Below are 26,641 nucleotides of genomic sequence, written 5' to 3'. Positions count from 1 at the left end.
ACGAGAATGATTCCAGGAATGAGGGACTTCAGTTACATGGATAGACTGGAGAAGCTGGGGTTGTTCTCCTTGAAGCAGCAAAGATTGAGAGGAGATTTGATAGAGGTGTTCAAAATCATGAGAAGTCTGGACAGAGTAGATCGAGAGAAACTGTTCCCATTGGCAGAAGGGTCAAGAACCAGAGGACACAGATTTAAGGACATTGGCAAAAGAATCAAAGGCAACGTAAGAAAAAACCTTTTTAACGCAACGAGTGGTTGGGATCTGGAATGCGCTGCCTGAAAGGGTGGTGGAGGCAGACTCAATCTTACCTTTCAAAGGGGAGTTGGATAGGTATCTGAAGGATAAAAAAAATTTGCAGGGCTACGGGTACAGGTCAGGGGAGCGGGACTAGCTGAGAGTGGGCACAGGCTCGAAGGGCAGAATGGTCATCTTCTGCGCTGTCACCATTCTATGATTCTATAAGGACTTCTGCACTTCTTTTCATGCCTGTGGGAGGCTTGGAATATGGGGCAAATCACTCCAACATAGAAATATTAACTTCAGCCCTTACCTTGTGCTGAAATGTATAAATCAACTTCCACTGGCCACTTGGGAGTATTTCTGTACTGACACTAACGTTTTTGTATGTTATAATCATTTAAAATTTTTACATTTATCCTTTATTTTACCTTGCTTTTACCAGGTGCAAGGGGTTCAGCACTCTCTGGGCAGTAGTTGGGCAAACTCTGCATCACTGAAAGTGGTTTTGGGGCGCATGTGGACGATCTGTCAAGGAGAAACTTGACAGATTGCAGGATCTGAGTTTTCGCGCATGCAGGAATGCAGAACTTGCAGGGCCATCCTGAGGACTCATGACGGCGTACTCTGTGCATACGCAGTCATCAGCGTCATAAAGTCCCGGGCCAATATTAAAAATCTAAATTCTGCACACAATTCTTGTCAATTTGTTTCAATTATAACTGATTATATCCATGCATATAATGAGAACTGCCTGTGTAAACTTTAGCTGTGTCAGCTGTGACTCAGTGGGTAGCATCCTCGCCTCGGAGTCAGAAGGTTGTGGGTTCAAGTCTCCCTCCAGGGACTTGAGCACCAAAATGAATCTAAGCTGACACTCCCAATGCAGTGCTGAGGGAGCACTGCACTTTGGAGGTGCCGTCTTTCAGGTGAGATGTGAAACCGAGGCCCCGTCTACTCTCTCAGGTGGACGCAAAATATCACATGGCACTATTTCGAAGAACAAGGGAGGAGTTATACGCGATATCCTTGCCAATTATTTACCCCTCAATCAACTTAACAACAAAGCCTGATTATCTGGCCATTATCACATTGCTGTTTGTGGGAGCTAGCTGTGCGCAAATTGGCTGCCGCTTTTCCCACATTCATCTTAGGCAATCCCTCGAAATCGAGGAAGACTTGCTTCCACTCAAAGTGAGTTCTCAGGTGACTGTACAGTCCAATGTGGGAATTACAGTCTCTGTCACAAGATAGTCGTTGAGGGAAAGGGAGGGTGGGACTGGTTTGCTGCACGCTCCTTCCGCTGTCTGCGCTTGTTTTCTGCATGCTCTTGGCGACGAGACTCGAGGTGCTCAGCGCCCTCCCGGATGCTCTTCCTCCACTTAGGGCAGTCTTTGGCCAGGGATTCCCAGGTGTCGATGGGAATGTTGCATTTTATCAAGGCTTTGAGGGTGTCCTTGAAATGTTTCCTCTGCCCACATGGGGCTCGCTTGCCGTGTAGGAGTTCCGAGTAGAGTGCTTGCTTTGAGAGTCTTGTATCGGGCATGCAGACAATGTGGCCCACCCAACAGAGCTGGTCGAGTGTGGTCAGTGCTTCGATGCTGGGGATGTTGGCCTGAGCGAGAACACTGACGTTGGTGGGTCTATCCTCCCAGGGGATTAGCAGGATCTTGCGGAGACAGTGCAACAGTGACTACACTCCAAAAATACTTCATTGACTGTAAAGCGCTTTGAGACATCTGGTGGTCATGAAAGGCGCTATATAAATCAAGAGGCGAGGGCCCAGGCACAGCACGGGCCAGCCCACATTGCGATATGTGAACGCATTAGATCCGTGCAGCAGAGCAGGTCTCCAGTCATCTTGGTTAACCCTTGCCACTGGATCAAGACCTAGTTCTGTCAAGCCCGTGTGGTGGCTGGTGTGCAACGGTCACCACACGTTAAAAAAAATCTAAACACAGGCATCTTCCATCCGTCAAAATTTAGTTCGGACCTGGAATTTTAGGTTGATCATTGAAACACCTTTTTGACGTGGAAGCAAGTCATCCTCGATTCGAGGGACTGCCTATGATGATAATGATAAATCCAAGTCTGTCTTTCTTTAAACTTGACCCAGTGTAATTACACCCTCCTACCAGTGAGGGAGCCAAAGTACCAGCACTCGCTGGCAGGGAGGGGGCAGGGTGTCATTACAATGGCTGAACTGCAATTACAAATTTACTTAAGCTGCTTCTATTATAAATGTGGACATAGGATTTTCTAATGGGGAAATAAAGATGACAATGTATGGTTTTAAAACAGGAACTGCTTGACATCTGCATAACTCAGTCCAACTATCCCTCGCTTCCCAATCCTCTGCAGTCTGGGACATTGTGCATTTTCCTGGCTGATCAGATTATTTCTTTTGTCCCCATTTTCTCTCTTTTTTTCATTGCAACTCCCAGTAACCCCCCCACCCCCCCAACTCACTGTGTTTGCAGAAATGATGCAGCAGCCACTTAGGAACTGGGAGATGACAGGCTGCAAACAATACATTTAAATTGTGTGAATGAATATCAGGAATTTGTTATTTGACATCGACAGATAATACTATACCTATTGCGGACCTGCAAATGTAAAATTCCGCCGTGGAACATGGAGCAGCGCGTGGGGTCACGCTGTGGGGGGGGGGGGTCATGCTGTGGGAGTCACGCCATTAAATCCAAAGATGGAGCTACTAGGTTAGGCGATGCATATTTTATTCCCCATTCGCCCAAGTTCCCAATCTCTGCTGCAAAACCGAAGGAAACATGAGACAGATGATGGAGGAAGCAGGGAGCAGCTCATTTACATTCACCTGATGGTAACCAAGGGAAGTCACAACAGTATTACAGAAACATGCTCACTGCTGCTTTCAGAGAAAACGTTTGGGGCGATAACAGGTAATTGGGGGGGGGGGTGCAGAGAGGTGACTGGGGGTGGAATATCCTTCTCTGCACCCCCTCCAATAATACACAATGCTTCTCTGTACCCCACCTCCAATATCTTAATATCCTTTTTGAAAAAGGGAGACCAAAACTGCACGCAGTACTCCAGATGCAGTCTCACCAGGGCCATATACAGTTTTAAAATGACCTCACAGGGTTTATATGTTATACCCATTGCTACACATCTCAATATTCTGTTTGCTTTGGTTAAAAGCCTAGAAACATTGTGCTGAATGTTTTAGTGACCTGTCCACTAAAACCCCAAGATCTCTCTCCTGGCTCCGATACCGCAACTACACTCCCATTTAGCACAAAATCCACATCACCCTTCCCTCTGCCAAATCTCATAACCTTACTTTTTCCTGTATTAAACTTCATTTTCCATTCCCCCACCCCCCCACTGCCTGAATTTGTCAAGACTTTTTTTCAATGTGTGCACACTGATATTCATCATTTGCCACTCTTCCCAATTTGTTGTTATTCGTAAATCTGAACACTTTGGACACAATTTCTTTAGTAAGCTAACTTCTCTTCCTGTCCCCATGTTAGCTGGCATTGTAAACGATTCCCTCTACTCAGGTACAGTCATCACCCCGCTCTTCAAAAAAAAACACCCTTGGTCCCTCTGTCCTTGCAAACTATCGCACCATCTCCAACCTCCTTTTCCTCTCAAGTCCTTGAATCTATTGTCGCCTCCCATATCTGTGCCAATCTTTTCTGCAATGTCATGTTTGAACCCCTCCAAACAGGTTTCCGCCCCGACTCAGCACTGAAACAGCCTTAATCCAAGTCACAAATGGCATCCTCTGTGACTGTTACCATGGTAAACCATCCCTCCTCATCCTTCTCGACAATGATCAACCCTCCCCAACGCCTCTCCTACGATGTCCAACTAAACAGTACTGCCCTCGCCTGGTTCCATTCTTACCTATTCAATCGTAGTCAGAGCATCTCCAGCAATGACTTCTCTTCCCACCCCTGCACCGTTACCACTGGAATCCCCTACAGATCTATCCCTGCCACCTCCTCATCCTCGTCTACATGCTGCCCCTCAGCAGCCACGTGCTTGGGTTCCTCATCATCATCATAGGCGGTCCCTCGAACGAGGATGACTTGCTTCCACATGAGGTCACAGATGTTTCAATGAAGAACCCGATGTTCCAGTCCTGAACTCCATTTGAAGAGTGTGGAAGATGCCTGTGCATGGATTTTTTAAATGTGTGGTGACCGTTGCACATCAGCCACCACACGGACTTGACAGAGCTAGGCCTTTATCCAGTGGCAAGGGTTAACCAGAACAACTGGAGACCTGCTCTGCTGCACGGACCTAGTGCGCACACATATCGCAGTGTGGGCTGGTCCGTGCTGCCCCTGGGCCCTCGATTTACAACAGTAATGACAGCATCTGCAAACACTTTTAGTTTTGTTCTTCCTCATTTCTCCTGGTTGCTATCAAACCAATAACTTCGGTGCACAAATAATGGAATCAAGGGATATAGAGATCAGGCTGGAAAGTGGAGTTGAGGTCGATGAACGGCCATGATCATATTAAATGGTGGCGCTTGAGTTCCACATTTACGCTGATGTCCCAGCTCTACCTCTCCACCAACTCTCAACACAGGCTGCGAGGGGTCGTCAGGCTGCTTGTCCAATATCTAGTCTTGGATGAGCTGCGCTTTCCTCCAGTTAAATATTGGGAAGAATAGAGGAACAGCTCCTCGAGCCTGATCTGCCATTCAATTAGATCATGGATGGTCTATTGCAAGGTGCAGCGCGAGCTGGTGCAGGAGGACAACAGCAGCGAAGAGTGACGTCATCAAGATCCAGGGCGGTGATTGGAGCATGGGCAGGTACAGCAGGAGCAGCGAGAGATTGCAAACGGACGTGATCGGGGCCCAGGAGAGGCATGAATTCGGGGCCAAAAGAGATGTGAGCCCAGGGGACAGCACGGGCCAGCCCACACTGCGATGTATGCGCGCACTAGGTCCGTGCAGCACAGCTGGTCTCCAGTCATCTTGGTTAATCCTTGCCACTGGACCAAGACCTAGCTCTGTCAAGCCCGTGTGGTGGCTAATGTGCAACGGCCACCACACGTTAAAAAAATCCACGCACAGGCATCTTCCTACACTATGTAGTTCAGGACCTGGAATATTAGGTCCTTCATTGAGACACCTGTGAACTCAGCCTTTTTTGGCAGGGAAGCAAGTCATCCTCGTTTCGAGGGACTGCCTATGATGATGATGATGGGATGGTCTCTCAGGAATATTGGAAAATATCCTCTCTTTGCTCCGGTTTCCTAGGTGTACATGCACTGATTTGGGGACTGTGTTATCGGGCAGTGTTTATGTGTAAACCTCCAAGAGCAGGTCTGGAGGGTTTGGTAGCTTTGTCTCCGTACTGGAATTGAAACACAGCTAAAACAGATTACCATAGTCAGCAGGTGTGTAGTTCAGCACTTCAAAGCTCCAATCCTTATAGTCTGCGTAACGCTTGTACATTTCAAAAACCTCCCCCGTAAACTGCTGGCAAATATCACCTAGAAGAACAATGAAGCCAGGAGTCAACACAGTTAGCTTTGTGAGCAGCAGAAAAGGTTTCCCTCTCCGATTCCCTCCCCATTTCTGACCCTCCAGACACCGGTGCCCCTCCAGCACCTCACCCTTGATAAGGATCGGGCGGTTTACAATGGAACTAGTGGCCATTACACCCAAGACTCACATCAGATATCCACACGAGCACACTTTCCAGCACGGGTCACTGGGCAGAAATCAGGTACGGAAACCCGGCTGATTCTCCCTTTCTCTAACCCAGAGCCAGTGACGGTAACTGTGTCATTGATAGAGAATTCAAACAGGCTGTGAAAATTCACAGACAACAAGTCAGAGATGCTACGTGAGTGGTAGCATGTTGCATTAAGGCATCAATCACCATGACATTTTCGGACCTTGGGTAGCGAGCCAATTAAAAGGTTAAAAGACTATTAATTGAGCCAATAAGGTCAAAGAAGGCGAGTTCTTTTCTGTAAACTGATCCAGGTATAAGTACAGCCATTTTGACCATGTGGTGCCAGAAGAACAAAGACCTGGCTTAAAGCCAAGAACTTGTTATTGCTCTCTGCCAAGATTAAAAAGTTAAAACTACAATCAGAGTTCGTATTTCATTGGAAATTAAGAGATCTAACAATTTTGGCGTCACGAACAGGATCGCTGAGGAAAGAAACTGAATTTTGGACATCGGACCTACATATTGAGGTAAGGACACCTCTTTTTAAAAGTCCTCGGTCAAAAGTCTAAATTCGCCTCTCCTTCTACGGGATTCCGAAAGCCTCCGGTTTGCGAACCCTCCGGTTGGTAGTCGGCTCGAGATCCCATAGATGTCTAAACTTCGGCGGTGTGTTAGTTAATTAATCACCAACCTATTGATCGGCTAGAAAGCCTACGACTCGAGACCCCAGTAAAGAAATGGCAGCAGGAGATAAGAGCAAAGAATTGCCTACAACTGTTAAAGGTGAGCAAGCACCACCTGAAGTTTCGCTAGATTTAATTCTCGAACAGTTGAAAGAATACATAGAGCAACAATTCAACTTATCTAAAACCTGTATTAAGATCGAACAAAAGTACGGAACCTCCAAAGGACAATGGTCCTTGGACGAGATTAAAAGGTCCGGGGAAAAACGACCCGTATGAAAAATAAAGAGCGAACTAGATGGTCCCTAGCGGTTATGGGCCAGATTCGAAAGCGGAATGAAATTATAATGCGTTCCCAACATGATCGAGAAGTGACCAGTACAAAGGATCAATTGCAAGCAGTTTGTGCGCAGCTGCGACAGAAAAAGCTTGAACTTGAAAAGCTGGAAGCGGAAGTTAAAGATCTTAAAGGTGAAATTAAAGAATGGAAAAAATCATTAGGTCAAGAGACAGTAATAGGAAAAGGAAAATGTATTGGTCAATTCCCAGGGTACCCATGTTTGGATAAATTAAAAGCACAAACCCGAAGACACGACCAAGGAATAGATACGAATTCTGAATCCTCCGACGATACAGGGTCGGAGGATGATGAAGAATTAGGGGTGCGCTTTGACCCGTTTAAAAAAAGATGAGTTGTAGTCAAATCAGAAGAGACTGCGGATGAGGGCGGAACCAAAAAAACAAAGAAAAAGGTGTACGAAGAATATTTATTTCATGATCCGGCAGACCCAGAGAAAATTGATAAATGGTCCAAGGAATTGCCCAATCCAAAGAAAGGGGGAGTAAAAACGTGGGACCAATTGGACCGCTTAAGAAATATATATCAACTTCATCCCTGGGACGGAGTGCAAATTTTGACCATAATGGTGCCAAAAACACAGGAAAGAAAATTGCACGACAAGGTAGAAGCTGCTTTGGGGCAGGATGAGCAAGATTTAGATGCAGGATGGGAGGCGATTAAACACTGGCTGCAAGCCTTCAGTCCAGCTAAGACAGACTGGGGAAAAATTGCAGCCTGCCAACAGAAAGGAACAGAGGAGGTCCTGGAGTATGACGAGCGGTTTAGATGCACGTGGCTAGAACATTCGGGTATGAATATTACGGATGAGGAAATGGATGAACAAGTGTTTGGACCCCTGAAAGCAGCTTTTGTGGCAGGTCTAAAGCCAGAACTGTCCAAAATGCTTAAGGTAGTGTTACCAGACTGGGAAGGTAGAGGAATTACCTTTGCAGCATTGGTGGATCGATGTAACCAATAGAAGCATTTAAGCGACTGACAATACAACAAGGAGTTACTTGGGATAGCAAAAAACGATTAGAGCCCACCCTGGTCCCCCTCCTCGCACGAATACAACAAAGGGGAGATGGGCTATATATAACTGTGAGGGTGGGCGATAAGGATGTGGTCTGTCTTTTAGACACAGGGGCGGAATTAACATGCTTACCCCTACAATATGGAGACTTTTTGCCGTTGGATGGTAGGGCACGTACAGCCTATGGAGTTGGGGGCCATAAAATGGAAATTAAAAGGACAACACCGGTACTTATAGGGCTGGGTCTACATGAACTAACCATGCCGGTCTGGATAGGCCCAGTAGATCAACCCCTTTTGGGAATGGACGTTCTAATCCAAATAGATTCATCATTGCATTTCGAGGATGGTCGGGTGACATGGTCAATTAGAACTTTGAAGAAAGAAGAATTGAAGGAACACCCGATATGGGCTAAAGATAAGAACGATTGTGGCCTACTCCAGATGGAGCCTGCGTCATTTACCGGGACCAAGCCTCCATGCACTAAACAGTATCCCATCAGTCCAACTGCCATCGCGGGAATCTTACCGGTTATTATGCAATTGGAGAAACAAGGGGTGCTTATTAAAACGCATAGCTTCTCCAATCGCCCCGTGTGGCCGGTACAGAAATCTAATGAGACTTAGCGTTTGACTGTAGATTATAGGAAAGCTAACCAGTGTATTGATCAAAAACCTCCCTTGGTCGCAGATCCCTCCACCATTTTTAATGCCCTCAAACCAGAACATAAATATTTCTCGGTTATAGATATGGCCAACGGATTTTGGTCGGTGCCTCTGGCACCGGAGGTTCGACAGTGGTTTGCTTTCACGGTCCAAGGACAACAGTATACTTGGACCCGGTTACCGCAGGGTTTCCACAACAGCCCTATGGTATTCCACATGGCTTTACAAAGCCATTTGCGAGAATTACCTCTCCTGTCATCCACAGTCATCCAATATGTAGACGATATCCTGCTAGCTTCAAACACGGAAGAACAGCATGAACAAGATTTACGAGCTTTGCTGGACCACCTTCGGCTGAAAGGACATAAAGCCAGCATCGACAAAGCACAAATATCCCAAGAAGAGGTTGTATACCTGGGACAAAAGATTTCACAAGGAAAGAGAACTTACCCAGGATAGAACTGCAGCCATTCGGGCTGCTAAAAAACCCACCACTATTCAGGAACTAAGGTCTTTTTTGGGATTGTGTAACTTTAACAGAAATTGGATTGACTCCTTCACACAGCTTGCTCAGCCACTGAATGATATTTTAAAGGGGAAACGTGCCTCTAAAGAAGCCATCACCCTCACTAAAGAGCAGCAAGAGGCCTTCCTGAGTTTGAAAAAGGCTTTGTGTTCGGAACCGGCTCTGGGAATCCCTGACAGTGGTAAGCCATTTACCCTGTTTGTCCATGAGAAAGAAGGATATATGACAGCTATACTGACACAAGAACATGGGGATCGGCAAAGACCTATTGGCTATTATTCGGCAAAACTGGATGCTGTAGCCCTCGGATGGGGAAGTTGCCTAAGGGCCATGGAAGCTATATGTCGAGTGGTAATGACCACTGCGGTCTAGTCCTCGACCAAAAGCTGATTGTCAAGTGTCCCCACACCGTACACGCTTTGTTGTCTATGAATAGAATGTCTCAGGTGACAGCAGCTAGATGGACTCGCTGGGCAGCAGTTTTGGAAGCTCCTAATCTCCATATCGTCCGGGCCAGCCCGGTTAATCCCGCAACTATGCTCCCGATGTCAGAATCGAGGGAGCAAGAGGGGAGAGAATGTGAAGAGCATGACTGCGTGGAGATTTTAAAAGAAACAGAAGAAGCAGCCTTAGCAGCAGAGGAGCCTCTGCACAACCGAGACCTCATCCTGTTTACAGATGGTTCCTCCTTTGTTGACAATGGTACCAGAAAAGCAGGATGGGCAGTTACAACCTTATATGAGGTTGTGGCAAAAGGACGTTTACCCTCAGGAACGTCAGCACAACAGGCCGAGTTACGGGCCCTGTCAGAAGCATGTCGAATAGCAGAAGGACAGACAGCTAATGTCTACACAGATTCCCGTTATGCTTTTGGAGTCGCTCACGACTTTGGTATGTTATGGCGGAAAAGAGGATTCCTCACTGCTGCTGGTACACCTATCCGAAATGGAAAAGAAGTCTGAGACTTACTGGAGGCCATACAATTACCTCAGGAAGTGTCCATCCTGAAGTGTAAGGCCCATACCAAGGAAAATACCACAGAAGCACAGGGAAATGCCCTAGCCAACCAGGCAGCTAAAGATGCCGCCTCACAGGGCATTCCTCCAGAAGAACCAACACAGATGTGCAGATTGAAAGCACTCATTACATTCCCCGATGGGGAGCCCTGAGTAGCATTGACTCAGATCAGGGAACACACTTCACAGGTGCTGTCTGCCAAGAAGTCTGTAGGTTACTGAACATTACGTGGGATTTACACTGTCCTTATCATCCACAATCATCAGGACAAGTAGAACGAATGAATCGAAGTCAAACAACGGCTTGCCAAATATCACCAAGAAGGAACACCATGGCCCCAGGCACTACCAATAGTGCTATGTAGCATTAGGGCAACCCCGAACAGAACTACAGGTCTAAGCCCATTTGAAATTATAACAGGAAGACCCATGTCGCTGCCAGGAACTATCGATTTACGGAAAGCTGATGTTTACTTAATGAGTGACACTTTGTTATCATACTGTCAGAACTTAACCAATGCTATTAGTTCTGTTTCCCGACAGGTATCGGCAGCTTGGGGTAATCCACCCGAAGGAGGACACGACATCATCCCGGGAGTCTGGGTGTATGTGAAAAAGTTGCATAAAGAACCTTTGGGTGCCAAATGGGAGGGACCTTATCAAGTGTTATTGACCACCCAGGCAGCTGTTAAAGTCCAAGGAAAGAAAGCCTGGATCCACGCTTCACACGTTAAACGAGCACTCGTAACTGAAGCTGAAATCTAATAAGGACAATTACTTTTTGCGAAAATGTATAAATTTACTGTATTATTGATTGTAGGTATTCTAGGCATAGGCCTACTTCTTACTAGCCGACCTTCTGCACCAAAGGGAAATAGTAGGGTAGCAAGGGAATTACATGTAAATACCTTTTTATATATGTCATACATTTATGCCAAACAAGGTAACATTTCTAGTTGTTGGGTGTGTGCGCATATTCCTATTCACTCAAAGGGAGGGATTCCCTTGAGGCCAGTTCCCTTGAATATCTCGGAAATGGCTGAGTGGATAATTAATCAAAACAAAACAGGCAATGCGTTTCAGGATACGGAAAACTGGGCACGTAAATGGAAGTCAGCAGGTTACAATCTGACCAACTTTGAAGGGGGATACCAACCGTGCTACAATAATTCCAAACAGCCCCCATTTTTTGTTATCACTAATACAACGGGAATAGGAAGACTGGGGGAATTGGTCTGTCTGATTAGAAACATCAAAGGAGGCCAAAATATGGGGTATAGTAACTGCTCCCGGAATTATAATATAATCAAGCCACGGAACCGTCCAAACTGGGCCGATGTGGGAATTTTTAACGTAACGGGGATTCTGAATAAAACAGATGGAAAAGCCTGGACAGGCCCCGGAGTGTTGCTGACAAAGAAACAGCTAACATTCATTGCATATAATGGCACCTATTGGGTGTGTGGCCACAAGGCCTGCCCTTGGCTGCCCCAGAATTGGATGGGATCCTGCTATTTAGCCTACATTGTGCCTTATATGTATCATATAAAGTCACTGTCGGAACATTTACACCGTCCTAAGAGAGCTATCACAGAAACAGAGAGGTTCTTTGCCATTCTGATCCCTGGGTATGGGACCGCCAAACTGGCAAGGGAATCCATTAACATGGCATCCGTTGTGGAACGAGTAGCCAATGATACCTCAGAGGCCCTAGTTAAAATCAATGCAGAAATGGTAGCAATCCGCACAGTAGCCTTACAGAATAGACTGGCCCTTGATTACATCCTGGCTGAAAAGGGAGGTACTTGCACCCTACTCGGAACTGAGTGTTGCACATATATCCCAGATAGCTCCGAAGAAATTACCCACTTAGCGGAGCATATCCAAAAGGAGGTAGAAAAACTTAAGCAACCCCCATCATTCACTTTGTGGAGTGGAGCCACTGAATGGCTAGGTTCAATAGGAACTTCATTGGTGGAAGGTTTAATTCTATTTGTTGTAATTGTTTTACTTTTATATTGTTTGTTTATGTTGATTAAATGTTGTTGCAACCAGGCAGCTGTAGCTGCTGTCCCGCAGGTGAGACACCTTGCAGGTCCCAGCAGACCGTCTGTACGTGGCACAGGAGTATGTTATGCTTAAGGGAAGGTTGTTTACTGGTTGAACTAAGATATTGATTTGGATTAAATTGGAATAAGGTTAATTAACCTACTAAAACCAGACTTCCATTGTGGCCACGATGGAACTCGGGTTGGTGTAAATTTGTGTGGAAGCTACTAGTCCGGACATGTGGCGAAACACATCAACAAATTTTAGAAGGAAACTCTATTAACATGTATGAAATTATTTTGTCGAATGTTTAACCAGTGATACCTGAAGTTTTATGATTCAGTTTGTGAAAGAATCAAAAGGGGGGATTGATAGAGAATTCAAGCTCTGCAGCCAGGTTGCATTTAGACAGGTTGTGAAAAACACAGGCCACATTGCATTAAGTCATCAATCAACTTGACATTTTCGGACCTTGGGTAGCGAGCCAATTAAAAGGTTAAAAGACTATTAATTGAGCCAATAAGGTCAAAGAAGACGAGTTCTTTTCTGTAAATTGATCCAGGTATAAGTACAGCCATTTTGACCATGTGGTGCCAGAAGAACAAAGACCTGGCTTAAAGCCAAGAACTTGTTATTGCTCTCTGCCAAGATTAAAAAGTTAAAACTACAATCGGAGTTCGTATTTCATTGGAAATTAAGAGGTCTAACAGTCATTGCTATCAGTGAAGCACAGAGCAGCATCGAAACCAAAGCCTTTTGAACTGCAGAGTTTAGCGTTCGTCCAGCGGTGACAACACGCACTGCCCATAGAGAGAGCTCAGAGCAATTACTTTTCAATAAAAATGTTAAATCGGATGATACTGGAGGAAAGGTAGTCTTGCAGAAGTAAACAGTAAACGATTAGTGAACATGTGGATCAGTGTGAGGTACTAGTGTGGGAGATAATAAAACATGGAATGGGAGCATATACTCAATGGGAAGTACATGAGGGTGCGGATGAACAGAGAGACCAAGAGGCTCAAATATAGAATTCCCCAAAGCTGCAATTGCAACTAGATAAAGCTCTAAAATTGAATGTTGTGTTTTATAGCGTACAAGAGTAGAGTGGTAATGATAATTTGTACAGATCACTGGTTAGGCCACAGTTAAGAGTCCTGTGTGCAGTTTTGGGTGTCCTATTATGGAAAGGACATTAAAGAAAGACTTGCATTTATATAGCGTCTTTCACGACCAGTGGACGTCTCAAAGCGCTTTGCAGCCAATGAAGTACTTTTGTAGTGTAGTCACTGTTGTAACGAGGGAAATACGGCAGCCAATTTGCACACCCAACAGCAATGTGATACTGACCAGATAATGTTTTTTTTATGATGTTGATTGAGGGATAAATATTGGCCAGGACACTGGGCAGAACTCCCCTGCTCTTCTTCGAAATAGTGCCATAGGATCTTTTACATCAACCTGAGAGAGCAAACAGGGCTTTGGTTTAATGTCCCATTCGAAAGACGGTACCTCCGACAGTGCTATGCTCCCTCAGCACTGTACTGGAGCGTCAGCCTAGATTTATGTGCTCAAGTCCCTGGAGTGGGATTTGAACCCACAACCTTCTGACTCAGAGGCGAGAGTGCTACCCACTGAGCCACAGTTGGCCTTCATTACGAGAGGGATGGAGTACAAAAGCAGGGAGGTCCTGCTGCAACTATATAGGGTATTGGTAAGGCCGCACCGGGAGTACTGCGTGCAGTTTTGGTCACCTTACTTAAGGAAGGATATACTGGCTTTGGAGGGGGTACAGAGACGATTCACTAGGCTGATTCCGGAGATGAGGGGGTTACCTTATGATGATAGATTGAGTAGACTGGGTCTTTACTCGTTGGAGTTCAGAAGGATGAGGGGTGATCTTATAGAAACATTTAAAATAATGAAAGGGATAGACAAGATAGAGGCGGAGAGGTTGTCTCCACTGGTCGGGGAGACTAGAACCAGGGGGCACAGCCTCAAAATACGGGGGAGCCAATTTAAAGTTGAGAAGGAATTTCTTCTCCCAGAGGGCTGTGAATCTGTGGAATTCTCTGCCCAAGGAAGCAGTTGAGGCTAGCTCATTGAATGTATTCAAATCACAGATAGATTTTTAACCAATAAGGGAATTAAGGGTTACGGGGAGCGGGCGAGTAAGTGGAGCTGAGTCCACGGCCAGATCAGCCATGATTTTATTGAATGGCGGAGCAGGCTCGAGGGGCTAGATGGCCTACTCCTGTTCCTAATTCTTATGTTATGTTCACAGCTGGCTCATAGAGTGCACATTGTAGATTCACCAGGATGATGTCAGGATGCAAGACTGTAGTTATGAGGAGAGACTTGTGATAATGGAACAGAGAAGGTGGAGAAGAGGTTTAATCCAGGTTTTAAAATTATGAAGGGTTTTACGACAGTGAATGGGGAAGTACTATTTCCTCTAGTTGGGAATCAGAGATACGAATTCATCAATTTAAAATTGACATTAAGAGAGAGTGAGGAGAGGGGTTATGAGAAATGTCTTCACACAGAGGATTGTTGGAGTATGGAATGCTTTACCAGTGAGTGGCCGGAGCAGAGACCATTGCATCTTTTAAAGGAAAATGGGATAAATATTTGAAACAGCAAGATGGGAATAGAATGGGGCAGTAGGATTAGTTTTAGACTTTTTTATTATTCACTCATTTGCGTATCGCTGGCAAGGCCAGCATTTATTGCCCATCCCTAGTAGCCCCGGGAAGGTTGTTGAACTGCCGCAGTTGTGGCGGATTGGTACAATGGAATGGTTTGCTAGTCCATGTCAGGAAGCAGTCAAGAGGCAACATTGTTGGTGAGGGACTGAAGTTATGTAATAAGCCTGACCAGGAAAAGATGGCACTCTCCTTCCCTATCTTCAAAGTGCAGCTCCCAGCTTCTCTTCTCTTCCCTCCCCTTCACTGAAACCGATTTGTGTATATCTTTCTATTACCTCGGATATGCACAGCTGGATGGTACAGCAGGAACTAGATATACACAGCTGGACAGGCTGACACCACTGGCTGCACCACAACTGCCTCCCTGCTCGAACACCACCTGGTGCTATAAGACTCAACTCCTGACCACGTAACGAGCAATGTGTTTAATGGCCATTCTGTCTTGTGTAAATTCTCACCTCCTGTCGTTCTCCCAGCTGTCACCTCGAGAATCACATTGCTTTCATCGTGTTGCTCCCTTTGCACCAGAGTCTGAAGGAGCTGAGGGTGTAGAAAAAGAAGCATTAAAACTGGATGCTGGAAACATCGTGCTCACTGTTAGTCAGCAGCAAATATGAACATACAAGAAAGGGCAAAGAAAGAGCTTCAGAGATGCCGCCGTTTGCGTTTTGCGAGAACAGTCAGCGATCCTGAGGTGCTATTCACGGGTCAGTGCTGGCCCAAATGGCACCTTATTCACCACCTTCAACATCCTAGAGCAGCTGGAGAGAGATTTAAACATCAGCATCTCCCTGACAGAGGAGGCAGCTCGAGCCTGGAGCAGCTGGACAGAAATTTAAACATCAGCATCTCCCTGACAAGCAGAGGCAGCTCAAGCCTGGAGCTATTACAGGTCCTGTCAAGAGGACAAAATGAGAAATAAAAAATAATAAAATTATGACATCACAAGGATGGAGGACAGTGATTGGTTCTTCCATATTAATTGAATCATTGGACAGGTAATGAATCTTAAAGAAATCTAATAACTGATTTAATGTGATTCAATTGCTGATTTTCTAATTTTAATTTAATTTATAATTATGGTATATATTATTTAATTTTGTTTAATTATAATTAATCTTTATTATACTGAGTTTACTATTGTATACTCCTTATTGTATTATTTACAATGTAAATTAAATTTATTTTTTAGTTTTTTCGCCTGTGTCTATCTGCGTGCGCATTTTGGCTGCTGCTTCGGAGCCGAGCCTTTAACCTCTTTTTATACTTCCTTCTCACGCTTTTTCTCTCTTTCCCTCAATGGTCAATATCTAACGTGTTGTAAAATTGTTGTGAAGCGTCTTGGGACGTTTTACTACATTAAAGGCGCAAAATAAATAAGTTGTTATTATTCGCTCCCTCCATCATCTTGGCTGCAGTGTGTACCATCTACAAGATACACTGCAGCAACTCGCCAAGGCTTCTTTGGCAGCAACTCCCAAACCCACCTAGAAGGACAAGGGCAGCAGATGCATGGGAAAACCATCACCTGCAATTTCCCCTCTCAAGTTACACACTGTCCTGATTTGGAAGTATATCGCTGTTCCTTCATCGTCGCTGGGTCAAAATCCTGGAACTCCCTCCCTAACAGCACTGTGGGAGTAGCTTCACCACACAGACTGCAGCGGTTCAAGGCAGTAGCTCACCACCACCTTCTCAAGGGCAATTAGGGATGGCTAATAAATGCTGCCCTTACCAGCAGCGCCCACATCCCATAACGAATAAAACAAAAAACCATCCCTGCTGCAGCCCTTTAAGGCTGCGTCACCAGAGATCCCCTGAGGTGTTTTCTGAGCACACGACGCGTTTCAGGTGTATGACTAGCCACAGTAGTGGCGGGAGGATGGGAGGGGTAAGGGAGCAGTTTGGAACAACGCTGCCTGGATTTCTATTGTGTGCTATAAATAACCAAGTGATTCTGCAGATATTAAAATCAAATGGTATTTCCTAGTACTGGTTATAGTCTATGGGCAAACATGATTTGAAAAAGACTCTTGATTGTTATTGAAATCATTGGACAAGATAACTGCAAATTAACATAGTGTGTTACACATAGTAAAGATTCACTTCTATGTAATTTTTATTTAGATTTTGTTCAGTACAGTTGTACCTCTCCAGTCTGGCACCCTTGGGACCAGACAGAGAATTTTCCGGACCACGGGAGGTCACACCGACCCTAGCGTTGTCAGCCATACCCTAGACTTACTGGGTACTGCTGTCAACGCTGCTGACAACGACCCGGCCGCGCTCTGCGTATGCGCTGCGCAGAAGCCTACTGGTCAACATTTCTCAGGTGCCTCAGTCAGCTGCCACGCTCCTCGCTCCCTCTCCGCACCGACCCGACCGAGGGAGGGAGGCAGTGGGGAGAAGAGGAGCAGTCAGCCCCCAGGACACAGCATGGGTCCCCCCTCCGCCGGGAATTATGCTAGACCAGGAATGTTGCCGGACACAAGAGTCCCGGACTGGAGAGGTACAACCTGTACATACTTGTGAATTGAAATAGGTAAATGTGTTGTTAAATCCTAACAAGCTGTCCCATTTACAAAAGTGACCCCTACAAACAATCTTGTTTTTATTTTCAGATCAATCTTTTGTGCTAAATTGATGGAATGCAGCCTTGCAATATATTATTTAGCAGTATTAGTCTGCGTTTACACATACTGTGTTCAGATCAATGTAGACCCAATCCCCAGACAGAATTTCGCCTTCTGTTTCCTCATAACTCCCCACAATCATGTCGATGCCAACTGTCCGTAATTTATCCCAACCTTCAGTATCTGAAGCCCCATTCACGCTGGCATCAGAAAATCAGATTATTTGGGGGCACTACAACAACAACAGCGTGAGCCGCTCCGACATGTGTGAGAACACCATCACAGGTCGGGCCTATAAACAGAGCTGGAGCGCTGGGCCCTGGAGCATCGTGGGCTGCCCCGACCTGTGTGAGAACACCACCTCAGGTCGGAGCTATAAACAGAGCTGGAACGCCGGGCCCTGGAACATCGTGGGTGAAGGTGCGCCGAATGAGAGTACGGGGTGCAGAAGAGGCGAGGGCCCAGGGGCAGCATGGGCCTGCCCACACTGCAATATGTGTGCGCACTAGGTCCGTGCAGCAGAGCAGGTCTCCAGTTGTTCTGGTTCAACCCTTGCCACTGGATAAATGCCTAGCTCTGTCGAACCCGTGTGGTGGCTGATGTGCAACGGTCACCACACGTTAACAAAATCCACGCACAGGCATCTTCCACCCCCTCAATTGGAGTTCAGAACTGGAACATCGGGTCCTTCATTGAAACATTTGTGAACTCTTGTGGAAGCAAGTCATCCTCGTTCGAGGGACCGCCTATGGCGAGTGCCTTTAATGCAGTTAAACGTCCCAAGGTGCTTCACAGGAGCGTTATCAGACCAAAAGGTGACAGGTGTGTGGATCTCTCAATAGGTTGGTTCAGAGACTCTAACGCAGGGCACTGGATTCATAGACATGCCACGCACCCAGATGACCAAAGAAAAATTCAAGGTGCAGGTTTCGTATAATCTTTTCCAACTGAATTTCAAACCCTTCGATCAGATGGGCAGATTGGCCATGTTACTTTGGTTCCAATATACAAGGCTAAGTTGCTGTATCTGAGCAAGATTATAGCATTTGCAGGCATTCCCCTTTAAAGGATGGGTTGGTGCTCTTGGCAGTTTTTTTGTGTTGCCACACAAGAAACACACGCCGATATTCCCAGTCTGAAATCGCACCTTTACATAAGTGCTGTGTTTGGGTTTTTCCACATCCGAGACCTTGTTTCCAGATAGGCAAGCTCCATGTAAATTTTGTGACTTGCAGACAAACAATCAAATTGAGACAACCAGTGTCTCTTGTCGAACGTGTGAAGCCGTGTGCCAGATACAGTACAATCCCACCGTTTGATGCACAAAACCTTATGGAACCTAAATGCTGAGAAATCCCATTTCCCAGATGTGTGCGCACAAATATAAACAGTTCTGCACCACAAATGGGGGGAGGGGGGGGGATTGTCCTATGAGGAGCAATTGAGTAGACGAGGCCTATATTCTCTCGGGTTTAGAAGAATGAGAGGTGATTTCATTGAAACATACAAAATTCTTACAGGGCTTGACAAGGTAGATGCAGGGAGGATGTTTCCTCTGGCTAGGGAGTCTAGAACAGTCTCAGAATAAGGGGTCGCCATTTAGGGCTGAGATGAGGAGAAACTTCTTCACTCAGAAGGTAGTGAATGTTTGGAATTCTCTACCTCAGAGGGCTGTGGAGGCTCAGTCTTTGAGCATATTGAAGACGGAGATCGATAGATTTTTGGATATTAAGTGAATCAAGGGATATGGGGGTTATGCAGGAAAGTGTTGAGGTAGAAGATCAGCCATGATCTCATTGAATGGCGGAGCAGCTCAAGGGGCCGAATGGCCTACTCCTGCTCCTAAATCTTAAACTAACAGTACCACTTAGGAAGAATTTCCTAGCTGTACATTTGCACTCGCCTTCCCTTGTAAAACTTCAATGTTTTCACTGAGCAGCTGACGTTCCTCAAGGATCAACGGTATCAGTTCTCGGTCATCTCTGGCCTTCAGATCTGAAAGCAAATTGTTCCAAAATTAAAATTAATTATTTTAAAACTAACACTGAAATGAAATGCTTTTCTTGTCTAAATCATGCTCGAGATGCCAAATTACCTACTCCTGCTCCTATTTCTTATGTTCTTAATCTCACCCACTTCAGCTTTGCTCTTTCTGTCATATCATCATCATGATTAAGAAGTTTGCAATGATATAAAAATTGGCTGTGTCGTTGATAATGAAGAAGAAAGCTGTAGACTGCAGGAAAATATCAATGAACTGGTCAGGTGGACAGAATAGTGGCAAATGGAATTCAATCTGGAGAAGTGTGAGGTAATGCATTTGGGGAGGGTAACAAGGCAAGGGAATACACATAAAAATGGTAGGATACTGAGAAGTGTAGAGGAACAGAGGGACTTTGGAGTACATGTCCACAGATCCCTGAAGGTAGCAGGCCAGGTAGATAAAGTGGTTAAGAAGGCATACAAAATACTTGCTTTATTAGCCAAGGCATAGAATATAACAGCAGTGAGGTTATGCTTAAATTGTATAAAACATTAGTTAGGCCACATCTAGAGTACTGCGTGCAGTTCTGGGCACATTACAGGAAGGATGTGATTGCACTGGAGAGGGTACAGAGGAGATTTACGAGGATTATGCCTGGACTTGAGAATTTAGCTATGATGAAAGACTGGATAGGTTGGGGTTATTTTCTCTGGAACAGAGGAGGCTGAGGGGAGATTTAATTGAGGTGTACAAAATTATGAGGGGCCTAGATAGCGTGGATAGGATGCACCTATTGCCCTTAGCAGAGAGGTCAACAATCAAGGGGCAGAGATTTAAAGTAATTGGTAGAAGTGTTAGAGGTGAGTTGAGGGAAAATAATTTCACCCAGAGGGTGGTGGGTGTCTGGAACTCACTGCCTGAAAGGGTGGTAGAGGCAGAAACCCTCACCACATTTAAGAAGTACTTGGATGTGCAGTTGAAGTGCCGTAACCTGCAGGGCTACGGACCAAGAGCTGGAAAGTGGGATTAGGCTGGATAGCTCTTTTTTAAACTGTTGGGCCGATGGGCCCCTTCTGTGCTGTAAATCTCTTATGAGTCAATTATGCAGCAAATTTTAAAAAGCCTGGCAACTTTCTTAGTTTTTACATAGGATTTTACAGCACAGAAACAGGCCGTCAGCCCAACAGGTCTTGTTGGTGTTTATGCTCCGAAACAAGCCTTCTCCCACCCTACTTCGTCTCACTCTGTCTGCATATCCTTCTATACCAAATGTACTTAACTAGCTTCCCCTTAAATGCATCGATGCTATTTGCCTCAACCACTCCCTGTGGTAGTGAGTTCCATTCTCACCATTCTCCAGAATTGGATTGATTAGTGACCATCTTATATATCTGGCCCCTAGTTTTGGACCCCCCCCCCCCACAAGTTGGTTTAAAACAGTGCACAATTACTTATTGGTGGCCTTTAAATGGTAAACTGAATGCGATTTCAATGCCAAATGTAAAAGTGGAACTTTAATTACTGTCGTGCATTGATTCCAACTCCAGTAAGTCCTTTTCTGACGAATGCATCTCTTCCAACAGTGGTATAAGTGGAGCCAGCTCAGCTTGACGCCTACTTAATGATTTTTCATCTTCCTCGTGTGGCCGGATGCAATTTATCCTGTTGTTAATCACTTTGTATTCATCTTTCAAGGCCTCGATATACTTCTTTACAGCTTCCAGCTGAAGTAGTTCACTACAATAATTGTGACAGTGCCTCTCTGGCTGTTGCCTAGACATAACATTTGGTGCATGTATGTGGAAGTCGGACAAGCAAAGTCTGCAAGTCTGCATGCGTGTCGCTACATTTGGCCTCAGCTTCTGAAACGCTCGGAAGGTGCTTCCAAAATGGCCCTGCCTCCGGCGTAAGTTGGTAATGAACCAATCGCATCCGTATTTCATCATCTGAGCAGTCCTGCAAACTCCTAACAGAGGAGGACGTGATTATCTGTGGGAGTTGTGAGAGTCAACAGATTAGTTGGGGCTGAGTACAAACAGCACATTGTCAGACAACATTTGGCATGCAACGTTTTGAAAAATCAAAGCATTTCAAACCCTTGGAGAGGGTGGAAAAGAGATTTACTAGAATGGTACCAGCATGAGGAACTTCAGTTATGTGGGAAGACTGGAGAAGCTGGGGTTGAAAAGGAAGTGTTCAAAATTAAGAAGAGTTTTGACAGAGTAGATAAGGAGAAACTGTTTTCACTGGCAGGAGGGCCAGTGACCAGAGGACATGTATTTCGTGAAATTGGCAAAAGAGCCAGAGGCGACATGAGGAGAAATTTTTTTGGAATGCACTGCGTAAAAGTTGGTAGATTCAATAGTAACTTTTAAAAGGGAATTGGATAAATATTTGAAGGAGAGAAAAATGCAGGGCTATGGTGAAACTGTTGAACTTAACTTTTTTTCCCCCCACTGCAGAGTTTGAAAGAGCGAGATCCCCCTCTTCAACCAGGAAAATATCTCATCTCATAAAAACAGAAAATGCTGGAATTCTCAGCGGGTCAGGCAGCATCTGTGGAGAGACAGAGTTAACGTTTCACATTTTCTGTTTTTATTTCAGATTCCAGCATCCGCAGTATTTTGTTTTTAAAATATCTCATCATGGCAGCCCAAGTGGTCTGGAGCCCTCCGGTCAGATAGACCCTCCCCCATAGCAGGGCTAGCACCTGAGACTATTACACAGACTTTCCCCTCACACTGTTCCTCATTAAAACTGAAAGGACTCTGTTAGGGATTATGGTCATCATAGGCAGTCCCTCGGTATCAGGAAGACTTGCTTCCACTCTTAACATGAGTCCTTAGGTGGCTGAACAGTCCAATACGAGAACCACAGTCCCTGTCACAGGTGGGACAGATAGTCGTTGAGGGAAAGGGAGGGTGGGACTGGTTTGCCGCATGCTCTTTCCGCTGCTGCGCTTGTTTTCTGCATGCTCTCGGCGATGAGACTCGAGGTGCTCAGCGCCCTCCCGGATGCACTTCCTCCACTTAGGACGGTCTTTCACCAGGGACTCCCAGGTGTCAGTGGGGATGTTGCACTTTATCAGCGAGGCTTTGAAGGTGTCCTCGTAAAGTTTCCACTGCCCACCTTTGGCTCATTTGCCGTGAAGGAGTTCCGAGTAGAGTGCTTACTTTGGGATTCTCGTGTCTGGCATGCGGAAAATTTGGCCTGCCCAGCGGAGCTGATCAAGTGTGGTCAGTGCTTCAATGCTGGGGATGTTGGCCTGGTCGAGGACGCTAATGTTGGTGCGTCCACCCTCCATGGGGATTTGCAGGATCTTGCGGAGGCATCGTTGGCAGTATTTCTCCAGCAACTTGAAGTGCCTATTATATGTGGTAAATGACCAAGAGCTGTCTAGACAGAAGCTAATGATTATTGGTGGTGAAATAAAAAAGGTTAAGAAACAAAGAGTATTAAAGGGGCAGTAAAAATGCACGGCGTGTATGGCAGGCTGAGTTCTACACGGCGTGATGAGTTTGCATGCTTGTTTCATTATTTATTATTTTAAAAGAAGAAAATCCTGCTGAGATAAAGGGAAAACATTTTTGATTCTGATTTTAATTATAAAGTTGAAATTCAACTGCAAAGGCAATGGATTGTACAGTAATTTATAATGGCCTTTTGTATACAGTTTCACAGATAAAGCAGCTCTGATAGTTTGTCAAAATTTCAGAATGGCACTGCAGGGAAGTTATACAGATTAATCTTGCTGTACAGCCATCTTTAAATGACACCTACAAACATTATAGCAACTGATACACAAGCCAATGCTCAAGGTGCACTTCCTAGCACAGATCACTGAGTAGCAATCAGAAGGGGGAACCCCTGCTGATGTTTCCCTCTCTCTAACAAGCTTAGGTTGGTCAGTCTAGTTCTAGCATCCCTGCTACTGTCCAGTTGAGATCTGCTGACAACGCAAATCTGCGATGTTGTTCAAGAGCACACTAAACAGTGCATTTGATCACAGCCATCGGAACACACAAGTTTTTAAAAAATATTCATTTCTGGGATGTGGGCGTCGCTGGCAATGCCAGCATTTATTGCCCATTCCCAATTGCCCTCGGGAAGGTGGTGGTGAGCCACATTCTTCAACCGCTGCAGTCCGTGTGGTGAAGGTACTCCCACAGTGTTGTTAGGGAGTGAGTTCCAGGATTATGACCCAACGATGATGAAGGAATGGCAATATAGTTCCAGGTCAGAATGGAGTGCAACTTAGAGGGGAACTTGGAGTTTCCATGCATCTGCTGCCCTTGTGCTTCTCGTGGTAGAGTTCACGGGTTTGGGAGGGGCTGCCAAGAACGCTTGGCGGGTTTCTGCAGTGCATCTTGTAGATGGTACACACTGCAGCCACGGTGCGCCGGTGGTAGAGGGAGTGAATGATTAAGGTGATGGATAGCCAATCAAGCGGGATGCTTTGTCCTGGATGGTGCCGAACGTTGTTGGAGTTGTGCTCATCCAGGCAAGTGGAGAGTATTCCATCACACTCCTGGCTTTGTCTCACCTCCAGACTCCCCACTCGCCACAGAATATCCAGCCTCTGATCTGCTCTTGTGGCCACAGTATTTATGTGGCTGGTCCAGTTAAGTTTCTGGTCAATGGTGACCACCCCCTCCGCCCCCCCAGTAATGCTGTTGAATGTTAAGGCGCAGTTGATAGACTCTCTCTGGTTAGAGATGGTCATTGCCTGGCACTTATGTGGTGCGAATGTTACTTGCCAATTATCAGCCTAAGCCTGAATGTTGTCCAGGTCTTGCTGCATGTGGCATGGACTGCTTCGTTATCTGAGGAGTTGCGAATGGAACTGAATACTGTGTAGTCATCAGCGAACATCCCCACTTCTGACCTTATGATGGATTTAAGGTCATTGATGAAGCAGCTGAAGACGGTTGGACCTAGGACACTGCGCTGAGGAACTCCTGCGGCGATGTCCTGGGCTGAGATGATTGACCTCCAACCACTACAACCATCTTCCTTTGTGCTAGGTATGACTCCAGCCAGTGGAGAGTTTTGAAAGGGAATTGGATATATGCTTTAAAAGGGAAAAATATTGCAGGGTTATGGAGAAAGAGCAGATGAATAAGACTAATTGGATAGCTCTTTCACAAAGCCGGCACATACATCATTCATAACTCATCAAATAGGAGAAAAGTATGTGTGTGTATCATTGTAATTATCAAGCATACTACCTAGCATTCTTTTCTTAGGATTGCAGCATTCTCCCCCACGAGCCAGGTGTAGAGTACAGCCTAGCCACGTCCTCACTTCAGTTTAATTTTCTAATGGCCGCCTGTCCTGTTAATGTCAGACAGCCTCCCCTGCCAGTTCCGCCCCCCCCGCCCGGGCCCGGACTATTGGGGTAGAATTCCAGGGCAGGATGATGAGATTCCACAAAAAATAGATGGCAGGAAGCCAGGGTTTCAGGGCCAGGCAGACTGCGCTTTGGGGTACTATCATTAAGGAAACAGCAGAAATGGACACGGTGTCTGAACATTAAAGATAAGGGAACATGACCTGAAAACAGGGGTCTGACATCGCTTGTAGGGAAAGCACTGGAAGAACAAATGATGAATCAAAAGTGAGAAGGAGCCATCGAGGCTTTGTGGGAAGGAGTTCTTGTCTAACAAATCTTAAGGAGTCCTTTGAGGAGGTAAATCTTGGGGACAGTGGAAACGGAGTGGATGTTTGTTAAAATTTCATCAAAGATATTGATAAAGGATGTCACTGGGGTTTAGGTGGTGTGTTTCTGAAACAGACTGAAAAATGGAAGTAGTGGGGTCTGTGAGGGACCAGCAGGGAAGTAACTAGTCGAGTAACTGAGGGGTCAGCAGCGAGGTAACACTGGCTGAATCCTGTACAGAAAAAGAATCTCTCCCAAGTTAGACACCAATCCAGACACTGTGCCCAGCAGTTCCCCTTTCTCTCGACCCTTCACCTGTCCCCAAACTCTGACCATCTCCCTCCCTTTCACCTGCCCATCTTCTCCCACCTACTCCCCCCTATCAGCTATGGCTCAGTGGGTAACACTTTCACTCCCACTGGAGTCAGATCCCACTCCAGAGACTTGAGCATAAAAATCTAGACCGTCATTGCAGTGCTGAGGGAGTGCTGCACTGTCAGAGGTACAGTCTTTTGGATGAGACGTTAAATTGAGACCCCGACTGCCCTCACAGGTGAACGTAAAAGATCCCGTGGCACTAACTATTTTGAAGATCAGTGGAGTTATCCCCAGTGTCCTGGGCCAATATTTATCCATTAACCAACATCACTTAAAAAAAGAATCTGATCATTATCACATTGCTGTTAATGGAAGCTTGCTGTGCACAAATTGGTGCCGCGTTTCCCATATTACAACAGTGACTACACTCCAAAAGTACTTCATCGACTGCAAAGCACTTTGGGACATCCTGGGGTATGAAAGACGTTATAGAAATGTAAGTCTTTTTCCTATATTCTCCCCCCTACTCAATCTTTCTCCCCTCCCCACTCCCAGTTCACTCTCCCTTCCCCCATTCCTGGCCCTTTCTTCTTCCCTCCCTCCTCTCACTCCGTAGCCCTTTCTTCTTCCTCACTTCCCCAGCCCCGGCCCTTTCTCCCCCTCCGCCCGCCTACACTTACTTACTCACTCACTCAGCCCCTTCTCCCACTCGGCTTCCATCCCTGCACTCACCTCGGCCAGACGTAATGCCCATGCGCACTGCCCTTGGGCGCGGGGCACTCTGGGAAGGCCCCAACCGGCGGCAAACTATAACTCCCAGCAGCCCCTGCAGCCTAGCGTCGGGTCTCCTGGGGAACCGCCACCCCCCGCACTGCGAGCACATCACAAGCAGAAGTGAGCGGGTTGGCGGCGGCCGATGAAGGAAGCCCGATGGCCAGAACCGTGGCCCGTTCGGAGAAGCCGATTGGGTGCCCCCTCCCCAGCCCGCCGACTGCCACCATGTCGTCCGGCGGCCTCCCTCCCCGAAAGAGGGCCACACACACCAGGCCGGGCTCCTCACGGCAGGGGCTTTGGGCTTTGATTTATCATCATCATCATCA

At 46.0% G+C, this 26,641-nt stretch overlaps 1 protein-coding gene across 4 annotated transcripts in view; it reads right to left on the bottom strand.

Annotated features, from left to right (window-relative positions):
* mtrf1 (mitochondrial translational release factor 1) overlaps positions 1-26,245 on the bottom strand; it is a 34,618-nt gene extending 8,373 nt beyond the window's left edge. The window contains exons 1-5 of one of the 4 annotated variants that reach the window (XM_070893079.1): positions 26,226-26,245; positions 21,087-21,553; positions 19,484-19,575; positions 15,406-15,487; positions 5,635-5,742 (exon numbers count right to left, since the gene is read on the bottom strand). In XM_070893079.1, coding sequence (XP_070749180.1) covers positions 5,635-5,742; positions 15,406-15,487; positions 19,484-19,575; positions 21,087-21,510 — 706 coding nt within the window. In that variant the 5' untranslated portion in view covers positions 21,511-21,553; positions 26,226-26,245. Of the gene's footprint in view, positions 1-5,634; positions 5,743-15,405; positions 15,488-19,483; positions 19,576-21,086; positions 21,663-22,006; positions 22,114-24,792; positions 24,831-26,225 lie in introns of those variants that run through there. The other 3 variants (XM_070893077.1, XM_070893078.1, XM_070893080.1) reach the window with 3 other exon arrangements.
* Positions 26,246-26,641: the final 396 nt, after the last annotated feature.

The sequence above is a fragment of the Pristiophorus japonicus genome, chromosome 11 (assembly GCF_044704955.1).
Source record: "Pristiophorus japonicus isolate sPriJap1 chromosome 11, sPriJap1.hap1, whole genome shotgun sequence".
NCBI lineage: Eukaryota > Metazoa > Chordata > Chondrichthyes > Pristiophoridae > Pristiophorus > Pristiophorus japonicus.
The sequence above is the reverse complement of the archived record's forward strand: the minus strand, read 5'-3'. Positions and strand labels throughout refer to the sequence as shown.